General features: G+C 41.2%; 1 protein-coding gene across 3 annotated transcripts in view; it reads left to right on the forward strand.

Moving 5' to 3' along the window:
* The first annotated feature begins 690 nt into the window (after nucleotides 1–690).
* The window catches only part of ACSL6 (acyl-CoA synthetase long chain family member 6), a 96,846-nt gene continuing 73,240 nt past the window's right edge, over nucleotides 691–24,296 (forward strand). The window contains exon 1 of one of the 3 annotated variants that reach the window (XM_032210020.1): nucleotides 691–876. In XM_032210020.1, coding sequence (XP_032065911.1) covers nucleotides 804–876 — 73 coding nt within the window. In that variant the 5' untranslated portion in view covers nucleotides 691–803. The remainder of the gene's footprint in view (nucleotides 877–24,296) is intronic. The other 2 variants (XM_032210014.1, XM_032210013.1) reach the window with 2 other exon arrangements.

Consider the following 24,296-nt stretch of genomic DNA (forward strand, 5'->3'; position numbering starts at 1 on the left):
GAAGACCTCTAGGGTCCCTACCATCTCTGTTACTCAATCCAATTACTTCACCAAGGAGATGCCATCAATGATCTAAGAATTTCACGATACTTTTTTATTTTTTATAAAAGCCCTGGCTCTTTGGGGTGAAACTGTCAATTTACACCATGTCTCCCCTTCCCCCAACTATTTCAAAAATCGCCCAGTGGCTTCAGTATAGACAAGAGGTAGAGCGGGATTGTGACTATAGCAATACACGAACCTCACTTGTCAAATCAACCGCGGAGCCGGATTGGCTGAATAACGGGGCTGAACAAAGGTTTTTCAGGCGAGAGGCTGCAATCCGATGCATACCGGAGGACACCTCCGATCTTCGCTGCGCGGCGGACGAAGTCTTTCTGCTCGACAACGGGCTTTTTTTCCCCAGCCGGTACCGGTACCGGTTTTCAGCTGGGCCACGCCTTCTCCGCCCGCTAGGGTCGAGGCGGGCTCGCGAGGAGGGGGTTGCTGCGCCGCGCCGGGAGATCGGCAGGTAGGTGGGCTGCGTGGGTTGGCCAGGCACGCGCCGCCGCCGCCACCACCTTTGTGGCGTCGCCTTCTCTCCTGAGGCCGGGCGCGAGAGCCGGGGACGAGGGGCGGGGCTAAAAAAATAATAACCTTCGCCACCGCGGGAACGCAGCGGCAGGCGAGCTTGCGCCTGGCAGCCGGGCGAGCGCCGCCGCTGTCACTGCAGCGAGTTTGCTGCAGTTTCTCTCTCTCTCTCTCTCTCCCCCCGCCTCCCTCTCCTCCTCCTCCTCGAGCTGCCTTCGCGCCTCAAGCCGCCCATGCTGCAGCCCGCTCCAGTAGGCATGCTCACCCTTTTGCTTATCTCTGGAGGCTCCATCTGGCTTTTCTTGGGTAAGTCTCAGCCCCTTCGCCTGAGGCGCCTATGCCGCAGTCCGAGGGCTTATATAAAGGGGCTTTCCCCCCTCCCCCAAATTATAAGAAAATGAGGTGAGGTATCTCTGCCGGTTGGTCACGGCACAAATCCACCCCCACCCCCATCCATCCCGGCTGCAGCTGCTGTACGTTTCGCTGCTTTTAGGGGTCACCTCTTCGTCCTCTTCTCGTGGGGACGAGCTTAGCAGCGGTGGCGGCTTAGCTGCGGTTCCCGAAGAAGCAGGACAAAAGGCGGCGGGGGGTGTTGGTTGGGTAGCTGGGGGGTGGTGTTGGACTATGACGGATGCGCTGTTGGGATGGACACTTTTTACAATCTTGGGGTCTCTGGATAAAATGCTGAGCCGGGGAATTGGCCGAAGCGTGTCAATAAATCACACCGTTTTTCACACGGTATACGATTCAGGAGACCGGCCAACACGCCTGAGTTATTGTGCAGTCCGGCTTCGGTCTCCCTTCTGTGGTGTTAAAAAGTAGGGCGAGATGCGGATGGATGGGCGCATGCGCTCCGGGAATCCGCTTTTTACGGCGGTATTGCACGTAGGGATGACGCTCGGCGATTTAGGATGGGATCAAAGGGAAAGGATTAGGCGGGGATCCGGAGGAACGGCGGTCCTCTTCGCGGCTTGCCGAATTCGCTTCTAAGTAGCGTGGTCGCAAACTATTCGAAAGGCGACTTTTAGGAGGTTAGGACAGTGAAAGGGAGGCCGGCCTCAATGAGTTAACTACGGGTCGGTTGTAATTTGCAAGCGACCCGCACGTTTTTTTACATCAGTGACATTCTATGCGCGCGTTTTATATTCCTGGACATTTGTAAGACACCCACTTGTTTACGACTAAAATTGTTTTGAGAAGCATTATTCATAATAATGAATAACTACTAATTATTATAATAATTCATAATAATAGTTCCTATGGCTGGGAACGATTCTTGGTCTAAAGTATATAAGTAGCTTCTGAGGGGTACGAGACCGTTTTGTAATTCTGGGGACGCCTGTTCTCACCCAGTTTTACCATTTCCTAGTTGTGATCATAAATTCTTGTCTTGCAGTTTTATTTGGAGTGGGATGCACTGTACAATTGGGCATCAAATCAATATGTATTCTAGGACTGAAGCAAAATAAAAAAATGGGGGGATAAGCCATGATTTATTTCTACAGTCTTGGATGTCATGTCCGTCGTTTTGGCAGATAGCTATGATTCTCCTAGTATTTGAAAGTGTAGGCATAAATAGTCTGGGAGGGGGGAGTGTTGGGGGTTTTTTATGCATTTCGGCAGCATGCTGGTGGGAAGAGCTTTTACAACTGGTCCTGACAACTCAAACCCTCTATTTTAGCAACTATATCTCCAGCAACAGAAAAATTATGTCGCACTTTCTGCAGAAGTCTTTCACTTAACTTCCCATTTCTGGTCACATCAGCTGTAACTGAAGGACCCAAGTGGAACCTCAAGCCAATAATGCAAGGCAGGTCACTTTAGGAAAGGTAATTTTACTGCGAATAGTGATACTGAGTAAAAAGTGAGTGCTTCTGGAAAGAAAAATACTTCCAAGGAATATTGGTGTTTCAGAATAAAAATTCTTTGATATTAACTTCTTTAATTGGGAACTCGCGGTGGGACTATGACTTAAGGCAAGATAATTCAGATCAAATTCTTATATTTGAGGTGGGGAAAATGTGTGGTATATTGGTTGAATATTTATACAGTTGGCTTTGTGCTAAGCTGATGTCAGTGCCCTAATATCTTATGGTTTTAGGCATGCGCAGGTGCTCATCCAGAAGACTATCCAATTCTCCTAAAACAACCTCAGTTTGCTCAGTCATCCTATGACACAGTAACTTCTGGAGCAGCCTAGTCCAGTTTCTGAATTTTGCAGGGATGGAAACAAATTGTTATATCTTATAATGAACCATAAAGGATGTCATGGGTGAGCTTTGTTTAACATACCTATTTACCCATTGTAGTGGCGTTAATTGTTTAACGGAGCCTCAGATTTTGGAAGGATTTTATCAATTGCTGCTGATGTTTATGCATTATTTAAATGGTTGTTAAATGCAGATTTGTCTTGTTTGTCTGAGGTTTTTAAACAGTGTTAGGGTTATTATTTAAGAAAATACAAAATAAATATACTAATGCATGAATTGAATGAGTACCAGAACATTTGTTGTTGTGACTGTGGAATCATCAGAAGGCAGAAGTTGGTTTTTTTCTGTTTTTGCGCACTGTGTTACTGCTTGGATTCCCCTCTGCCCCACCCAACCTGGTTCTGCAGCCAGAGGCAGCAGTCTGTCAGCAAGCTGCTTTCATCCACCCTATTTTAAAAAATCTCAGAAATGTCCTTAAGGAAGCATAGGCAAGCCACTCAGTGCGTCTGGTAGCTCATGCAAGTTGTGGCTGACAAATTGCGGAAGCCTTGAATAGTTTGCCCCAGGTCACTGTGTGTAGATCCCTATAATAAGAATATACTATAAACTGTACTTGTTTTGGAAATTCAAAATACTTTTCTCACATAGATATATGCTTCAGGATATGTGCTACAATGTGAAGCTATTAAACTCTTGTATGTATAAGCTCCATCCATAAAAGTAGGGGAAATAAAAGAGCTCCTCAATTCATTAGATCAAAATTGATTAAGTCAAATTAAATCATGCTCACTTGCTACATAAAATAAACACAAAACAATAAAATTCAGTAGAAAATTAGGAATAAGATAATTGTGCCAGAGTAATATTTTCTCAGAAAAATGCTCAGGAAAGGTAACTTTTCTCCCTTATTTCTTTCCAGGGACTATATTTGATTCACCAAAGTGGTTAACCACATCCAGTGAAAATTAGCTTCATATTTTAAAAAAAGTGGACCGACTCTTTCAATGCCCTAATGTTGTGTCAATGTTTTAACAGTCACTTGGAGGTTCAGCAAGTTGGAAAGGGACAGGGAAACACCTGAAATGGTGGTGCCAAATTGTGCTATTGCAACTCAGGACACTACAGGATTGCAAACAATCAGCTTGAGCTAGTTCATAGTTTTGGTCTAGGGCTGTTGTGAAAAAAATTGTGGAGACACTTAGGATGGCATGATAAGTTTGGGGACCTCTGACCTAAAACAATATCATCAAAACATCTAGCGTGCTGTACCACCCCATGTTTCTCATTATTTTTAATTTTGCCTATAACTGTAACAAAGCTGATAAAAATTATTTTATGGTAAAGAATGCTGATAATCATGATTTTTCTTTCTCCTTATGTTTATTTTATTTATAAGATTCTTATTCACCTTTAAAAAAATAAGTAACTCAAGGTAGAAAACATATTTCCTTTCCCCTCCTATTTTCCCCACAACAAAATCCCTGTGAGTTGTGTTAAGTTGAAAGAGAGTGACTGACCCAAAGTCACCCATCTAGCTTTCATGTCTAAGGTGAGACTAGAACTCCCTGTCTCCAGGTTTCTATACTAGCACTTCTCCACTAGACCAAACGGGCTGTCTTAATCATTTATCTGGCCCTGGATAACAAGTGGTTTGTTGGATTCTGATTTAAATTGGATCATGGGATTTAGTCAGAGGACTAAAAACTTTAATCACTTAAAAATAATTAGACTCATCCTCTGAGGGTAGGAACACCTAGTGTTATAGCCCACATTTATGTATTCAATTTAAGTAATCTTGATTTACTTTGCTTGATTTCTCATCCTTTGTAGTGAAAAAGAATTTTAAACATGGTTTTATGGTATTTTTTTATCATATATTAGACAAAATTAGACAGAGTTTGGCTCTGACAGCAATCCCATGGTAAATTCCATTAAGCTCAATGGGCTATATTTTTAATAAACATATAGGACTTCTTATATTATTTGTCCTGTACTCTTATATGTTATTACATTTCAACTTTACTGCCACTTTTGTTATATTTAATACGTTTGATACTTAGTTTTTAATAGACATAATAGGAGTAGACTGAGTTTATGGATTACCAGGATAGCACTATGCCATCCATCTGCACTAATCTCATGTGGAAACTATAAATATATTGAAATATATTCAATCACACTTACATAAATTATGACAGGCTACATCACACTCTAGGAATTCTACCAGACTCATATCCCCAAGTTTCAAAGGACACATTAATGCAAAAATACCATTCTCATAGCCTCACCCTTCTGTGTCTTTATTTGCTCTTTATCTGCATCTAGACTAATGGTTCTTAAACTGTTTATCCCAGTTTACCTGATGTTAAATAATATTGTGCTCACTCTCTCAAAACCTAAGATTTTGTTGCTTTATATTAGCATCTCAGCAGTAGTGGTTCCAAACTAGATTCTTAACTCACAAACAAACAGTTACAAATTGCTCCATTAATGCCAGGATATGTCCAAATTACCCCCTTTGTAAGAACCACCAATCTAGACCCTCCTAAATTTTTGACATCTAAGCAAGTTCACGCATTATCTCCCTAATATTGAGACCAAATCCCATATTATATACTGTATATACTCGAGTATAAGCCTAGTTTTTCAGCCCACTTTTTGGGCTGAAAAAAGCCGCCTCGGCTTATACTCGAGTCAGTGAAAAATTTGCCCGAAATGGAGGAGAAAAAGGGGCGGGGCCATGCCGCTGGGTGACACTCGTGAATGGCCCAGTGCCCCTGTGAGTTTCCCCTCCCTCTGTGTCAGTTTGCCGCGCAGCGCGCACCGCACCATCCCCCCTCCTCACGTTCTAATGTAATGCAGGGCTGTCTTACGATTCCCCTTCCTCCCCCTCCTACCGCTCTGCAACGATGTCCCACCTCCTCCTTGTTATGGCAAGCAGCCACATAGCGATGTCCCACCTCCTCTGGTACAGTGATCCAATGATAGGAATCACTGTGCCGTGTGTCATAGGAGGCGGGACATCGCTCCCGCGGCTGCCCGGGACATCATCATCACAGCGGGACATCAGCATCATGAGGTGAGTGAAGTATTTCATTGAATACACCGCTAGTTTACTGTTTTTCTTTGAAATAAATATTCAAAAACATTATTGGTATCTATTTTTATTTTTGAAATTTACCGGTAGCTGCTGCATTTCCCACCCTAGGCTTATACTCGAGTCAATAACTTTTCCAGTTTTTTGTGGTAAAATTAGGTGCCTCGGCTTATATTCGGGTCGGCCTATACTCGAGTATATACGGTAAGATCTTTCCTTATGGTTCTGGGCAGATGTTTTGAAAGATGAGACAAAAGTCAAACATTAAAAAAACACATAGAAGAGTTCATACAAGATTTTTCTCTCGCTCCCATTCCTGCATATTTCAAAAGATTGAGAGGCAACCTCAAAAAGAATGCCATGGTCAATAGCAAGAAAACTTCTTGAGATATTTAGGAGAATTATAGAATTATTTCTGTAGATTGTTTCCTAAGCAACTTGCAGATGATCAAGACCACAGAGCAGACTGATAAAGTACAAATTGGAATTCTCTACTTCAAAGTCTTAAAGTTATGTTGATTCTTTCAAAATGGAAACAGATACAGTATATTTCACTTTCCATCAAATTAAAAATACAGCCTTTATTTTCTATCAGATGTCTTAAGTATTTACAGCCCAAGTCTTGTCTCTTACTGTTATCATACTATCTTTGAGATGAAGGTATTCTGTTTGCAGAATAAATATAAAAATGTACAGGTAAAACTATTCTTGTTTTATAATAAGTGATAGAAGAAAGATAGCAAAATAATGCCACGTGGCATCACCTAGCTGACCTTGGCTGACCTTGATAAAAGCTAAGCAGGATCAGCTCTGCTTAATGCTTGTATATGGGATCATTTAGGAATATTAGAGCTGTTGGATAGACTGGAAGATAGCGAGCTGGAGACAGTAGCAAATCACTTCAACTACATGTGAGGAAGCCTCCATGGTGCAATAACCAGAAGTCAAGCTTGACTAAAAATGACTTTATCTTTTCATTTTGGACAATTGAAGATTTAATTTCCTGTTCTAAAAACAATTTTATTAAAGGTAATAATTGCAATAGTAAAAACTAATGCCAACTAAGGAAAGAGTAGAAAAAAGTATTAAGTACAGTACAAAGAAAAAGAAAAAAATAAGGCAAGGAAGGAATGAAAGAAGGATATAGTAAAGAAAAAAATGTAGAAAGGAGTTACTTTCAACCTTCATCACAACAAGTATAAACAGTTTTAGCAACATTTTATCTCCTCTTAATTTATAATTAATGATTTTTTTTTTACATGTTCCATCTTTTGTCTGTAAACAAATCCATAAAGCATTGTCATTTCAGTCATGGATTCTGCAAATTCTTAATGGACTTCAATAAAAGTCCATTAAGGATTGACTGAAATAACAACATATGCATTTTAGCCTTGATCAAATAAATACACTTTATATTCCTTCCCATTACTTTTACAATCTTAATCTATAGCCATTAAAGCAATGTCATAGAACTTAATTTCATTTCTTTTTACCCCTTCTCGCAGGATTTATCCAAATTTTTAACTAACTTTTTTTGTAAATCCAATAGAAGAGAATTATCCCCTCTCTTGGTTTATTATTTGTAATTCCTTTTTGATTTTTAAAGCAACAATCAATTTCTATGTCCAACGAAACATCTTTTTCCATGTCATTCTTGTAGCATATCATTTATAGATCCACTTTCAGTGTCAACTCTGTCTTTTCAGATAAAACTTGTAGCTCTTTTGCTATTCTTCCCTAATATTTTTTATTATTAACGTTGTTGATATTAACTTCTGATTCCATTTTCCAAAATATCTTTCAGTATTTCCAATGTCATAATTATTTTCTGCATGCAACATATATGAATAATTTTTACCCCAATGTTACTCCTTGTGATATGGATTCCCCACCCCCTGAAAATAAGTTGCTGCTAACTATTTTAGGTGGATCTAAGGATGTATCTGTATCTATTTGCATGCAGAAATGGCTTTATACTTAGTTATAGCTAAGGAAATTGTTAGGTTCTCATTACCTGACTCCTTATTTACCAAGCTGTAGCTTTTTGAAGTATGGTATGTAGAATCTACTGTCTCACCTCGCATTAGTTTGTTTACATTTTAAACTACTCATCTGACACCATGGGATGACATCAGTATGCAAATGTTACATAACTTTCATACCATCTATCCCTGTGATCCGAGAGATGCTGTGACTACCCTTTCCCAATACCTGGAGTCTGGATGGGAGGTTTCAGATGAATCCTGGCAAGACAGAGTGACTGGATACAGGGACCCCAGGATCCAGTTGTTTTATCATTTTAGATCTGAATGGGGTTGCATTACCCCAGACAGACGTGGTTCACAACCCGGGGTTCTCCTGGACTTGCGATTTCTGCTGGAAGAGCAGGTGGCAGTTGTGACTACTACTACATTTGTGTCAGAAGCACCTACCCTCCATCACATTCTCTAAATGGTAGTTTACAGGAAAAGAAACAAATAATAGGGAACAATTAAAAAATAGGTGCCCTCATTGATGGATAGTTTTAGATAAGATTGCATTTCAATGTTCATTGACAAAGAAAGTACCATATTAATCTATTACCATAAAACTCTTGGTTCACTTTACTATAGCTAGAATGGCATAATTTTTGGTAATTTTTTCCCAATAAATGTACTCCATGATAAATGGAGCTATTTAATTTCTCAGTATCTATTCTAGATCAGTGCTGAGTTTCCTGAGCAGGGAATATATTAACAATAACAATAGTTGAGGAAGGAAAATGTTGTAATTTTAATTTCAGTTTTATCTTTGCCATAAGTAAGATAACACCTTTCTTCATGCATATATTTATATTCTTTATCTCTCTCACCTACAAATTCATACGTAACCAAACACATTTCCCCTTTCAATTAGATCAACACAATTTAGAAGTCTATGTAAAAATAATGTTATCTGGAAGCTATGGATTTGGGTTGTTTTTTTTTAAAAAAAGGCCAATATTTATAGTATTGAAGGAGAAATTGCTCTATAGTAGTGAAAAATGAAGCATTAGGAAAAAGTTGTGTGGGAATGGGGGTTATCAGGATGACAATCATTTCATAGGCAGAGATTACAAGTTGCCTTATTATTTCGCCATTGTAACATGTTAAAAATCATTGTGCCTGTGAAGACCCTCTGATCTGATGCCCAAAACATTTTTTGCCTAAAGCTTCTTAGCTTTACTGACTTCTACAAGTTGATCTGAACTATCGTAATTTCAGGGAAAAGAGGAATGAACAGTTACTTAGTTTAGACAGGCAATCATTTAATTGTTCAGGTGAATTTTAGAAATCTGAATTATGAAAGCACCCTGAGATTAATCTGAACTTTTTTCAGAGTGATTTCTTCGCACTGGTAAGAAAATTTTAATAGTCTCTGCTTTTGTAGCTAGCATTTCTGGTCTCTGGTTCCCATTATTGGAGTATGTTCTGTTTCGTTTCAGAACTACAGCATTCAAAATGAGGCACAGGGGAAAAATTTGCAAGCAACTGCGTGTTTAAGCAATACATAGGTGTGCCTTGGAAATAAATGCTATTCTAGCTGCACTAGAATTCTAGCAGGAAATAAAAATACCCCAGAAATATTTTATTCAGATTAACCAAAATGGCACTAAACAGAGTACAAACTTAAGAGTTTTACAGAATATTTAATTTAGAATAATGTTGCAGAAAGCAGGGAGTGAAGAATAGTAACATAGTCCTTGACATAAAACCACAACTGAGCCAAAAAATTCCATTGCTAAGCAAGGCAGTTGTTAAGTGAGTTTTGCCCCATTTTATTACCATTTTTGCCACAGTTGTTAAGTGAATCATAAAGTCATTAATATGACTTCCCTCATTGACTTTGCTTGTCAGAAGCCATCTGGAATGGTTACAAATGGTGATCACATGACTCCAGGACACTGCAACCATCATAAATGTATGCCAGTTGCCAAGTTTCCAATTTTGATCATGCAGCTATGGAGATGCTGCAATGGTCATAAGTGTGAAAAACAGTCATAAATCACTTTTTAGTGCTATTGTAACTTTAACAGAATAATAGAGATGGAAGGGACTTTGGAGGTCTTCTATCCAACCTCCTGCTCAAGCAGGAGACCCTATACTATTCCAGACAAGTAACAAGTCTATTCTTAAAAGCTTCCAGTGATGAAGCACTCACAACTTCTGAAAGCAAGCGGTTCCACTAGTTTATTGATCTCACTGTCAGGAAATTTCTCCTTAGATCTAGCTGCTTCTTTCTTTTGATTTGTTTCCATCCATCATTTCTTTGTTGCCTTTTGGTGCTTTGGAAAATAGAATTTAGAATAGAATAGAGCTGGAGGGAAACTGGGAGGTCTTCAAGCCTCCTGCTCAAGCAAGAGAACTTACATTATTTCAGATAAGTGATTGTCTAGTCTCTTCTTAAAAACTTCTAGTGATGAGTCCATGATTTCTGAAGGCAAGTTGTTCCACTGGTTAATTGTCCTCACTGTTAGGAGGCTTCTCCTTAATTGCAGGTTGCTTCTATCTTTGATTAGTTTCCAATTGTTTCTTGTCCTGCCTTCTGGTGCTTTGGAGAATAATTTGACTGCCTCTTCTTTGTGTAATGGGTGCGCATCTGTTTCATGGGGTAAGGATTCTAATTGTTTTTATGATTAAAAATTAGGGGGAACCACCAAAAACAGTTGTTTTTTTAGGGAATAAAGCTCAGCTGTAGAATCTGTTTTCATCTCCAAAAAGCTGGAATTTGTAGCATAAGAAAACAATAGTTATAGATGTAGCATGCAGCTATAGATCCTGCATATACCGATAGGAAGTATGTTAGTTTGTAGTAGGAATGAATTTAAGGGATTTTATGTGAATTGGGGAAAAGGTTGGGTAAGATTATAATTGAGTTTATATTCCTTGAACTGAAATAAAATATTCTTTATAATAACAAGGGTTCCCTTGAGACCATTCTGCATCTTGACTTGGTGAAGGGATCCAACTGTATTTTGCTCTCCAGCAAAGTTGCAGGAGATTGACTTGAAAGACAAACAGCTTTCAGAGATGTTTGAAAATTGCTACTGATTTTCTCTTTGCATTCCTGTTTAGTTTCTGAGCAACTCTAAACTTTTCTCCAGAATATAGCTGTGAATGTCACTTTTAGACAAACTGCAAGTTCTCGAATCTGCTTTTCTTCTGACCCTCAAGACATTTGCTTTGTTTGCTGGGTTTTAGGAAATAGCAATAGCAATAGCAATAGCAGTGGACTTATATACCGCTTCATAGGCCTTTCAGGCCTCTCTAAGCGGTTTACAGAGAGTCAGCATATTGCCCCCAACAATCTGGGTCCTCATTTTACCCACCTCGGAAGGATGGAAGGCTGAGTCAACCCTGAGCCGGTGAGATTTGAACCGCTGACCTGCTGATCTAGCAGTAGCCTGCAGGAAAGGGATTCATTTATTTGGATATGCTTGCTGAATTGTATGTTTGTCCTTTCTTCCTTGACATTTGCTGCAGCAGGACTTGAATAATAAAAATAGAGACTTGGAGACGGATGATAGAAGTGAATTAAGTGACTATCCACTTAATAGTGCTGCTTGAACTGATGCCAAAAACAGAGGAATTCAGTTACACAGCAAGAGGAATAATAATATTGGAGCTATTATTAGTTCACGATGAAAAAAGTTGATAGAGTGGAGACTTTCCTAATCTACTGCAGTATTATTGAATGTTTGTAGGCAAGCTGTGGTGAAGTGCTGAAGGAATGGCATTAACAGCCAAATAAACAAAACTGTGGCTTTTACAGCAGGTGGGACTATCTTCCTGACCTTAACTGAACTTTGAAAGCTGAGTAGGGTGAGATGTAGAGAGGACTTGGATAGGAGACCATCAGGAATTATCAGGCATGCAGGCTAGATTTAGAAGTTAAAAGAAAAATAAATTAATGAAGAAGGCAATGGCCAACTACTTCCATATTGATGACAGAAAAATTAGTCTAGTTCCATGTGGAATTACCTGTTGTATATGTTTGACTTGGAATAGATATTAATTTTAGCTGGAGAAAATTATACTGAGTGTTTTGAATGTTAACTGCACATTTTAAACCCTCAAGGTGACTTCTTCAGGGACAGTTAAGAGCTTTGCTCAAGTACAGTACTTCTGATTCTCTGAGAAACACTTCAGATTCTGGAAAACTAAAAATAAATAGATCCCTTTTAGCATTCTGATTAACCTTATCATGATATCATTACATTATGGACTTTAATGGGCTGGGAGAATAACCTTGAGAGACATGAGGAAGAGCCGCAGCCTAGACATGTCCTTGTATGCCAACATGATTATGGTTGCTTGTATGACTCTTCTCCAAGAATACCATGTGTCACATCTGCCCTTGACTGGGATCCTTGGGAAAGAAAAAGCCTCGACTCCATTTGTGTGAAAGGTATGCTTTTACTAAAGACCAAGTAGAGCAAAGCCAAAACTTATAGAGTGGTAGTGTAATGAGAAATCAGTAAATTTGTCACAAGGTTGAGAGAAGATAACTCACCATCCTGCCCAATACACAGGTTTCTATCATACCTCCAGCATTGTGTGATCTCAGGGAAAAATATATATTCAGTTTAGAATAGGATTCCATTTTTAGGAGTTGGGTTTTGAAATAATAGAAAATATTTGTAGCTCCAGCAGCAAGATTTTCTTGTCTTATTCTTCTTAGTTTATAAATGTCTTGTGTGCCAGTGTGGTCAATTGGTCGCTTGATTGGCTGTTCATTTGGAACTATATTTAAATCATGAGCAGCTGATTTGTTCTCTTGTTGATTGGATGTTTGAATGGACTGGTTTTATGTGTGTGTGTGTGTGTTGCATTTGTGCTGATAAATAAATAAAGGGAGACTAGTATAGATCTATTTCAAGCTGTTTAGCTCTCATCAGCACAAATGCAGCACAAAAATGGTTTTCTGCCTGGAAGACTCCTAGGGTGGAGCTGAAAGGCAAAAGGGAAGCAGTATGCTCCCTCCCATATTTGGGCACACTGGGTTCTTTGACATAACACTTAATCATTTCCCTGGCTCAGCTGATAAAGGAAGAAGAGAGCTTGTGGCTTAGAGGCTAATACAACTGCCCAACATGTAAAATAGCCCATGTAAAACATACCCAGTAAGGGTATGGCTAGTTGATGAGAGTTAAATAGCTTGAAATAGATCTATACTAATCTCCCTTTATTTATTTAGCAGCACAAATGCAACAACAACAACAACAACAACAACACACACACACACACACACACACACATATAATTAGATGCAGTATGGTAGAAAGAATCTGCCTTAACCTAACAGGCAGTAAAAAGAGATGGTGGGAAAACCTCTTGCAAGGGTGTGCACAATAATTTGTTTAGCATTTATTGAATAAAATCACTGGAATTTGTTGACAGTTGGACACTGGCCTTGTGGAAGGTCTTGAAAAGATACCTGGAGAGGAGTTTTGCACAGTTATCTGAGAATAGTTTGAACTTTTTGAACCTGAGAAAGTGAACTTGGCACTTAGACTATGAACTCAGCCACCTGTTAGATCCATGCTCCTGCTGGCTTGTTAACTTAGACCAAGGGGTTGTTAATGGGTTTTGATAGTTATGAATTCTTCTTTTAATTAGTTTCAGGGCGTTGCCCCTTCACCTATTAAAGATGCCATGACTCACCTCTTCTTTAAGAAGTCGACATTGGACCCCACTATTTGGGGTATTTTTGTGTAGTAACTAACCTCAGACTAACCTTTTGTGGGAAGGTGCTTGAAAAGATGGTTGTACATCAGTTTAAGAGGACCTTGGATGAAGCAGATTGTCTGGATTTGTTTTAGTCAGGATTCAGACCCAGCATTGGCTGTGCTTTCAAATGATCCCTGGCAAGGGTGAGATGGGGGTTGTGCATCCATCCTTGCCCTATTTGATCTCTCTACAGCTTTCAACTACATCAATCATGGTATCCCAGATCAGCCTAAAGGATTGCAGGTGGGCAGCACTGTGTTGTGCTGGTTCGCCTGCTTTCTCTGGGATTGATTGCAGTTGATTGTAATTGGGGAGAGATCTAATCCTCATTCCCTATTATGTGGGATGCAGGATTTGGTGCTCTCTCTCTACTCCTATTCAACATCTACACAATGCTGCTAGCTAGGTGAGCTCATCGGTCTCAGGGATGATGACCCAATTTTTTATATGTACTCCAGCAAATTAAGTAATGCCATGAACATCTTAACCTGATGCATGGCGTTTGTAAGAGGCTGGACGGACAACAAGACATTTCGGCTGTACCCTGGCAAGACTGAATGGCTTTGGGTTTTGAGCCCTGCTGAATCTAGGACTATGCCAACTTTGGTTGCATTGCTCCATACAGATCCAATGCTAAATATGAGGATCCTCCTGAACTCATAAGTCCTGTTGGAAGAGCAGGTAGCAGTGATGGTTAGGAAGGCCTTTGAACAATTTTGCTCATTCCTGGATTTGGGGGCTATGCTGACAGTCACCCATGCCCTATCTCCTCCCAATGGGATGGGATTACTGTAATGGGCTCTACATAGGACTGCCCCTAAAGAGTATCCAAAGGCTTGAGCTGCTGCAGAATGCAACTGGCAGTTATGTGCCCTTAGACCAGCATATGCTACATATTTTGCTCTGTGAACCACATTGATTGCCAGTGTGTTTCTTGGTCCAATTCAAGGTTAGGGTTTTCATCTTTAAAGGCCCTCATGACATGAGGCTGGGTTGTTTGAGGGACCACCTCTTCCCATTACATCTGCTAGTCCCATCAGATCTAACAGAACAGGCATGCTGCTAATCAAAGACTTTTTAGGGAACTACATTTGGTGGGTCCCAGGAGGCATCCTTCTTCCATGGTACCCACCTTATGGAACATTCTCTCTCATGAAGTCAGGTTATCTCGATCTTCTGGCAGTCCGTCAGGACCTCGGTTTGCCATCAGGCCTGGGGATCCCAGAGGACCACTGAGAGCCTGAAATGGCTCTATTATTGCTGTTAATAAATATTTTCTCCTATGCCTTTTTTCTTTGTTTTATATCTTCATTGTTCACTGTTTACACTTTATAGTTTGTATGTGTGTCACTTTTGGTAATATTGGCCCTATATACATTATGATAAATAAATAAAATGAGAAACCTATTAAACTAATTTTATAGGATGGGATGAATAAAGCTGATTATATTTAAGTGCTTGGTAGACATATGGTTCAATGATGAATGCAACGTCCATAAACACCTGAAAAAAAATTAACAATGAAATTTGCCATTACAGGAACTGAATTATGAAAGAAATGTAAATCTTTCCTTTATAGTCTGCACCTGGTTCTGCTATACCTCTTTTCAATTTGTGCTGATTGCTTCTCCCAATAAATACATGAGATAGCTCATACATCTTTTCTTCTTGCTTTCCATCTTTTTTTTTAATTTCATGACAGGAAACTTTATGCCCATCTTCTAACATGCAGGACCAAAAGCTTTTCTATTTATATAAATTAGAAATGATATAACTCAGGTTTCTAATAACAAAATATGTTCATATTCCCTTTGCTAGAACATGCATAATTTTACTTGTCCCTTGAAAAAATAGTGATGATTTGGGGAGAGTATAAAAATGATGAGAAATACTTCTTCCCCTGTTGTTGTTGTTGTTGTTCAGGAGCAAGGCATTTGGTTACACAGCCTTGTCTGGTTGAAGAAGTGGCACCTTCTATAACTGAATCTCCAGTTTGAGAATAGAGTTGCAAGCTGAACAGTCACGTACAGAGAATCAACTATTCTAGTCAAACAATTCGTATTCAAGTATAGAATAATTCCATGTTGATTTTCACATGGGTTGGAAGCAGGGGTGGGATTCACTTATCTTCCCTACCGGTTTGCAAATGTGAGCACACGTGCCTCATCTGCGCATGTGCACTACCTTCTATGCATGCGCAGTGCTTGGGCATTACATCGGGATGGGTGGGCGGAGCCTCCTACAGCTGCTGCTACTGGTTCGCCTCAACCAGAGAGAACCAGCTGAATACCACTTTTGGTTGGAAAGTATGATTAATCTAGCTCAGTATTCATAGTCTATAACTTTTTCTTGGGGAAAGGGCTATAGATTCTTTTCTTAGTGGCTCTCAGTAAGAGTATAAATAGACCTTCTATGAAAATAGGTAGAGCCAGGTTAAAGATGGGGGCAAAACTTAGTCAAACATGACATTTTAGTTTGATATAAATTCAGTTCATTAGCATTGACATGATTTATCCCCCCCCCCCATTTGCTTAATAATTTCTTCCTCCTATGAAATTTAAAATTTACAGTCGGCTGAACGTTTTTGGAGAGACGATGGTGGGGGGAGGCTTCCCAGATTTGGTGGGGAGAGTCACACACAGTACTTCTTGGCAGTGGCTTTCCCGGTTTTTGTATGCCAGTTTATAGCAGTTTATAGCAGTTACACATTCGGGGATAAGCATAAAATCTCTTTTGCATCTTTATAAGTACTGGAGTGTATAAAACAATTGACCTTTTCTCTGCTTGTTGAGAAAAGGAGCATATGCTGAAGATTTTTGAACAAGTTGAGTTCACACATACACAACACGCATACACACAGAGGCACCACTCAAAACCAGAGGCCTCCAGATTGAATGAACTAAAATAACCTCTTCACTGTACTTGGGTGTAAGGCTTAAGTCCTAATTTTATTTTGTTCTGAATGGATTTTTTGTGCATTGGCCACAGCTTTATTCTGGCAGGATTTTTCAGCCAACTATCTGAATATTTTTTTAAAATCCTTTCAGTTCACTGGCTGCTGAGGATGGTATGATTCTCTAATCTGCCACCACCAATTCAGGCTTGTGTTTCTTTCAAAGAAGTCATTTGCATATTCTCTGTTCTCCCTATTTGCTCAAATTTATATGAGAAGGCAAAGTTCTAAGCCAGTGAGGCTGAAGAATTAGGTGTCTGGAAACTTAGCTGAGTTTTAATAATTGTTAGAGTGCTGAGGTACCAATAAAATTCCTACTCTCTCTCTCAATAAAATAGTTTGGGGGAAAATGTTCATGGGAGGATGGGAAGTAGATTTTTGTTTTGTTAATTAACTGGCCATTAGATTTGCATGAACTAAAATGCTCTAAACACCTAAGATTTTGGTCTGGTTATTGCTTGTCCAAAATGTTCCATAGCAATCAGAGGAGTCACAACTGCTTTATTAGAGCAAAATGATTGTAAATCAACTTTCTTTAAACTTATTGAAAGAGGCAATGTAGGAAATGAAAGCCAGCATTATGTTGCTGAAAATAGGAGAAGGAGGAAGTATTATATATGTTCACTGCCTTGAATTACTTGTAAGTAATTAGAAGAGTGGTAAAAAAAAAGAAAATCTGGAAGATGTTAATTTGAAGATAGCTGATTTATATAATTAATTCAGGGTTAATAATGGTCACTACCCCTTATTAAATATTTGTACAGATAGTCCTGAATTTACAACCACATTTGGGATAAGAAAATTTATGGTGTGGTGATTAAGTGAGGCATCACATCACTGCACTCAGTTTTATGATCTATTTTGCTGTAGTTGTTAAATCAATCACTATGTCATTAAGTGACACATCCTGATCATGGTTTATAACATTCCCTGTTGGAATCCCACATGATTCCAGGACTCTACAACCATTGCAAATCAAGCTGGTTACCATCACTTGACCATGAGGATGTTGCGACAGTCATATGTGCAAGGACCAGACATAAGTGACTTTCAATAGTTTTTCAACAAATGGTCATGTCGAGGATACATGTACAGTAAGTGATAGCACCCGATGACTTTGAGTGATTTTGAGAAAACTAAGTAGTTCTCCATAGTGGTGGAGGTAGCATCTAGGATGGGTTGACCTTCATCCACTCATTGCAAGGACTGAGTCTGGAAGAGTTGTTAAGCCACACCCTTGTCACTAGGCAGACCCAGCTTCCGACTCAGCTCCTCAATGAGGATGGATGCGTCTTAGTTCTCTCCCGGTCTACAGAAAAAATTGTCTTTGAATTTGAATTGTGATTAAATCGATTTCATCTTAATTGGATTGGATTGGACTTCTGCTTAACTGTGGCCCTGGCTGGCTAACGTCCCTCGCAGGGACAGCGTATCCAGCGGGTGTACACCTGTAAGCCCTTTCAGGGCACAAAGCTACTTGTCTTGCCACCTTGGAGCCTGTTGCCGCCACACCTTCTTTCATCTCCTGCCTTGCCGGTCTCTGCTATTCGCTTCTACAGGCTTCCGCACGATCTCCCTTCGGGCTAACACTCCGCCACTCCTGTAAGCAGTCGAGCGGCGAACTGTGGTAGTGCAGGCAGCTAACTTTCAATTCTAAGCCTTTTTAGCTGCTGCAGAGCGACCCGAATTGCCAAACACCATCGGAGACCCTGTTGCAGTTACAGCGAGAGGATCCTTTCAAGAATGAGCCGCCTGTCATCGCACGGGCTCCAGGACTGTTTAAAAAGGCGTGAATCGCCATTTTAAAGCCGCACCTGTCACCTTTCAAAAATGGCGGCCGCCATAGCTCCCGAGGCACCTCAAGCCGCAGTAGAGCCTTCCAGGGAGGCACATAGCGCCCAGCTATGTGAAAGGGCTTCTGCACCACAATCCCCACCTCAGACTTCCACATCTGCCAGCTCCGGAACTGGCAAGGCTCACAAGAAGTCATTAAAAGCCTCTGTCAAATCCATCAAAGCTAAGAGGTCTTCTAAGACTGCTTCACATTATAAAAAACAAAAAGGCAAAGCTTTAGAACGTATTTACAAAAAGGCTGCTAGTAAGAAGGTGGCTTCCTCCCATTCCTTGGACCAGCCACAGCAGTCTCAGGCCCAATTGTCCTTGCTGCTTTCTCCTGGGAATAGGCAGGATAGGGAATCCTCCCTTAACCCCTTGTTTCCCATAGATGTCTCAGGGATCTGGGGACCGGTTCAAGAATCTCAAGCCTTATTGCCACCCAGGGATGATATGCTCCCACCCACTGTGCAGCACAAGGAGGCAATTCCATCAAATTCAACAACAATCCACTCTGATCAACCAGCCCTGTGCATGGCAAATTTCCAAGACATCATTGCCAGTGCTGTATCACGGGATTGTAGCAACGGGATGCCCAGCCCCCGAAGCAATTGGCTGGCATGTCCTCTGTGCCTCTGAAGCCCATCTCAACTGCAGACCCTTCTGTCCCTGAGGAGGAAGACCAGGACCATTCCTCTGAATCGGAGGAGGGTGAAATCAAGGAGGCCGAGCTATCTGAGGATGAGGGCAGGGAGCCTGACCAAAAGGCTTCTTCCGGACTCTTTCCTCTAGCTCTGTTCCAGTCATTGCTCTATAAGGCTAAAACAGCCTCAAAGATTGGAACTCAGCTGGTGGCTACCACATCTCGACCAGTGGCAGTTTCTGCAGAAACCTTGTTTTCAGAACAGGCCCAACCATCCAAAACTATGCCGATGCCCAAAATATTTGTTGATCTAGTTCAGTGCCAGTGGGCATCTCCTACCTCTGGCCCAAGCCCCTTGGCTTCTGATAAGAAGTACTTCAATGTGGGCAATGAGCTGGCACAGTTTCTGTCTGTTCCAGCCATAGATGCCCCGGTGATCGCCCTTTATACATCAGCCAATATGCCAGGGGCTCCAGAGGATGTCCTGAAGCCAGAAGAAAAGAAGGCAAATCTCACGTTGCAGCGGAGTCACCAGGCAGCGGCTTGGGTGGTCCACACCTTGATTACAGCTTTGTTCTTCACCGTTCCTGTCTCCTCTGGCTTCAAGACCTGCAACAGCACATTCCCATTGCTGATGTATGGGCGCACCAGGACATTGCCAAATTGGTGGTGGCTGTCCAATTCACATCGGACGCCACAGTTTCATCGGCCAGGTTCGCCTCCAGAGCCATGGCATCATTGGTGGCATCCCGTAGGCTGTTGTGGCTCTGGCAGTGGCAGGCTGATGCGTGCCACAAATGGTGTTTGGCCTCTGCCACCTTCAAGGGCAGTTCTCTCTTTGGAGATGCCTTGGAGCCCTTTCTGGTGGAGAACAAGGAGAAGAGAAAGGTCCTCCCAACAGCGCCCAAGAAAGGTTTTAACCGCCTGGCTCCTTACCCCAGATGTCCTTGCTTTTGTGGGCAGGACTTTGGGTTGTCCTTTCAAAACCAGGATTATGGTTCATCCTTTCGGGGGGTGGACTATGGGGCACATGGGTATAGGCAGCAGGGTGGTTATACCCCCAGACAGAGAGGCCAATCAGACTGTTACCAAAGACCGTGTCCCTTAGATCAGCAGGAAGTGCCCTTCTCAATCACCATCTCTGTGGGACGGTTTAGGTTCAAATGGACCATCCAGCGATAGAAATGTCGACTGTGATCTCGGAGCACCAAGATTGCACGTCGTGCCATCACGACGTCAGCTCTCTTCCCTTTGCAGACCATTTTGGGTGGCATTAGATATGCCTATTTCTTAATTTCAAATGATTTAATGGAGGCCTCCATATTCCCATTTTACCCCAACACAGGCAGTTTCTTTGTTTTTCCTATCTAGGCCATCACTTCCAATACACATCTTTACCCTTTGGGCTCTCCTCGGCACATAGGTTATTTACTAAGGTGTTAGCAGCCTTGATCGCTGACCTGCGAGAGGTGCAAGTTAGATTACAGGCCTATTTAGATCACATACTCATCCAATCCTCGTCACTGAGTCAGGCACAAAGGGAGCTTGCCACCACCATGGAAGCCCTTCAGAATCATGGTTTTTCGATCAACATTCCTAAGAATCAACTTCACCCAACCACCAGGTTGGTACACCTTGGGACGTTGATCGACACCCTTGATTGCAAGGTTTTCTTTTCACAGGAATGACAGGAGTCCCTCAGGACATTAGTGGGCCAGGTAGCCAGGGAATGCAGGGGTTCTTTGGCATCTCTATCAAAACTGCTAGGTACCATGGTGCCAACCATTGGGATTGTACCTTGGGTTCGGTTGCATTCCAGAAAACTCCAATGGTTTCTCTTGCCATTTCAGAGGAGACTCTTAAGCTGTTCCTTAGCCAAGGTCCGCATTCCGGCGGAGGTATCTTGTTCCCTCCTATAGTGGATATTCTGGGCAATCACCAGGGGTCAACAATTCAAGGAGCAGAACACGCTAACTGTCACCACGGACGCCAGCCTGTTCGGTTGGGAGGCCCACCTCCAGGCGCAAATAAGAACATGCGGGCAAGCATGTTCTTGTTCTAACAATGTGTCAGCCAAGATGCACATAAACCGACGGGGGGGACCAGATTGGACAAAGCCAGGAAGCTAGGAATCTGGGCCGAGAGGCAACTACGCTCTCTAACTGCGGAACACATCTCGGGGGTGGCGAATGTACAGGCGGATTGGCTCAGCCGTGAGGTTGTGGACAAAGCCGAATAGCGCCTGCACCCATTGATCTTCCAGGACATTGTGGACCAATTCGACATGCTGGTGATCGATCTCTTCGCCACCCTCCACAACACCCAGCTCCCACAGTTCTACTCTTGGTTCCCAGCACAGCGGTCAGAAGGGGTGGATGCCCTATGATGCAAATGGCCGTCCGGCCTCCTCTATGCCTTACCCCCACTTCCTCTTCTGGCACGAGTCATCCAGAAGATGAACTATAAGTTGGATTCCTTTGCATCCGCGAACGCAGCCTTCGGCCGCAGAGTGCTCCAATCTATCGTTAGAGCTGAGGCATCATCAAACCAGTCATAATTCCCTCCCAGGGGACACCTCCAGCTTTGGTACGTCCCATCCTGGATACTACCTCCATCACTATGGAGAAAGGGCGTTGGTTCTTACCTGAGACGCCTGTTCTCATAGGGTGGAGGAAGCATCCAGCCCCTCTCAGAATAGACTGGTTCTCTCTCTTTTTTCCTGGTAATTTTTTTCTTTGATGCCTGTTTGAATTATGTGACTGACTTCTCCATTAGAAACCACTACAGGAATATTTTTTTTCTGACACAATTGACTGGACTTTTACTATTCATTATCCTTGAGGAAGATGACGCATCGAGTCTGGATTTCCTTCGTCAAAAGCTGGGTCTGCCTAGCGACAAGGGCGTGGCTTAACAACTCTTCCAGACTCAGTCCTTGTAATGAGTGGATGAAGGTCAACCCATCCTGGATGCTACCTCCACCCTATGAGAACAGGCGTCTCAGGTAAGAACCAACGCCCTATTTGAATTTGGTTAGTGTTTGAATATGTTAGAATATCACCAGAATATGTTTCTAGGAACACAACCTAGAATGGGAAAAGAAACAGGTAATGGGAAATCACTTCCATTTTGTTGATAAGAGAACAACATGTATGTTAATCTCACCTGGAGAGGGATTTTGCTTTTATTATTAAATAGCTTATTAAATAGCTAGATTAGAAGCTTCTAAAATCATAAACAAGTAGAAGTCATTGCATTTAGAGTGTGATACATCTCTGTTTTGATATTGCTTCTGATAAGTTATCCTCCTGTTGAGAGGCTTCAATAAATAAAATTTATTTTTCCAATTCTCTGTAATTTCAAATACACAGTGGCACAGCTGATCAAACACGGGTTGCAACTTTATGATCCCACCAGAACACTTGGGAAGGTTGGTTTAAATTCTGATTTGCTAGAGCATTGGGCTTGCTTGGGCAAAGCCATACCATCTCTTCTAAAGAAATGACTTTCTCTAGCTTCCACATTCTATAAAATAAGGTAGTGGTCAGAAGTGAAAGTGATCAGTCACTAACCATCCTCTCAAAAAGAAAAAGGACGATTTAATCCATCATGGGTTAAATTTTTAAATGTCTACTAAATTATCAGGGTACAGGTTAAAAAACTAACTGAAGTACCTTAGGTCTTGTGTGTAAACGTAATACCTTCCTTCTACTTATTAAAATAGCTTTCCTCTAAACCCCTCCCCACCGATTTTTATATAAACTTGAAAAGGTTCAACTGTTTTAACAGCTAAATTAACTGTGACTAGTAGACTCTTTTAAAACCTCTATTTCTAAAAAAAAGATGTCTGAAGCATTTGTTCCAAATAATTTTTTGAAACATAGAGAGCCCTACTAAGGAATTCAAGGGTGATTGCATTAACCATATTTGGAATTTTCTTTGTGATAATGATTTTTCCTTGGCTTTCTGTCTTTTTTCTCGTCTTCCTTTACTTTGTCTTTTTCTAGTAAATTCCATTTTATATTCAGTGATTTGGCTTCATTGTTTTAATTTTTTTTAAAATTAAAATCTCCACCATGCAAGATTGCATGATTATACATCTGCCTCTTGTGCTTCAAGACTGACACAAGGCTTATTGCCGTATTTTTCAGAGTATAAGACACACCTTTCCTCAAAAAAGAGGGTAGAAATCTGGCTTCCATCTTATCGACTGAATACAGCATATTTGGCCTACCATTTGCAAAAATGGACATGCAGAGGGTTTGGAGGGGTTGTAGAGTGCTCCTGACGGCTGGTGAGGGCAAAAACGAGCCCAAAATGGGCCGTTTTTGCTCGTTTTTGTCCCCCCCCCAGCTCCCAGGAGCACTCTACAACCCCTCCAAACCCTCTGCATATCTTTTTTTTGCAAAAAAACACGCTCATTTTTGCACCCCCAACCCCCAGCAGTACTCTTAAGAGCCTCCCAAAGCTCTGCATGTCTTTTTTTTTTGCAAAAAATGCGGCGTGCAGAGGGTTTGGGAGGCCTGTAAAGTGCAATTTTAAATTTACCTCTTCAAAATCATGGTGTGTCTTATGCTCTAGTGCATCTTATAGTCTGAAAAATATGGTATATTCTGTTCTCTGGCTTCGGGAAGTAAGAGCCAAAGGGCTTATGACCACCATAGACCCAAATTTCTGTTGGTAAGTGAAATAGCTGTTAAGTGTGTTTGGCCCTTCGTACAACTTTTCTTGCCACTGTTGTTAAGTAAATCACTGCAGTTGTTAAGTTAGTAAAATGACTTGTTAAATGAATCTGGTTTCTCCATTGATTTTGCTTGTCAGAAGGTCACAAAAGGTGATCATATGACCCAGGGACGCTGCATCCATCATAAATGTATGAACCAGTTGCCTACCATCTGAATTCTGATCATGTGACCACAGGGATGCTGTAACAATTGCAAGTGGGAAAATGGTCATAAGTCACTTTTTTCAGTGTCTCTGTAACTTTGAACAGTCATTAAGCAAATGGTTATAAGTCAAGGACTACCCATATCAGCTTTATTTTGGTAGAGTTAGTCTGAAGGATGAGATCTCAGGTAGAAAGATTTAAAGATGCCATAGCTGGACAGGTAAAGATGTTCTAGATTTCAACCTGACAGATGGAGCATTTTGTAACTATTTTTTTCCTCTCTTGGAAGAATAGATTGTCCAGTAACTTTTTAAATTAGCTACTCTTCAGATTTATAACACAGAGTTGCCATGT

Source organism: Thamnophis elegans, chromosome 2, assembly GCF_009769535.1.
Source record: "Thamnophis elegans isolate rThaEle1 chromosome 2, rThaEle1.pri, whole genome shotgun sequence".
NCBI lineage: Eukaryota > Metazoa > Chordata > Lepidosauria > Squamata > Colubridae > Thamnophis > Thamnophis elegans.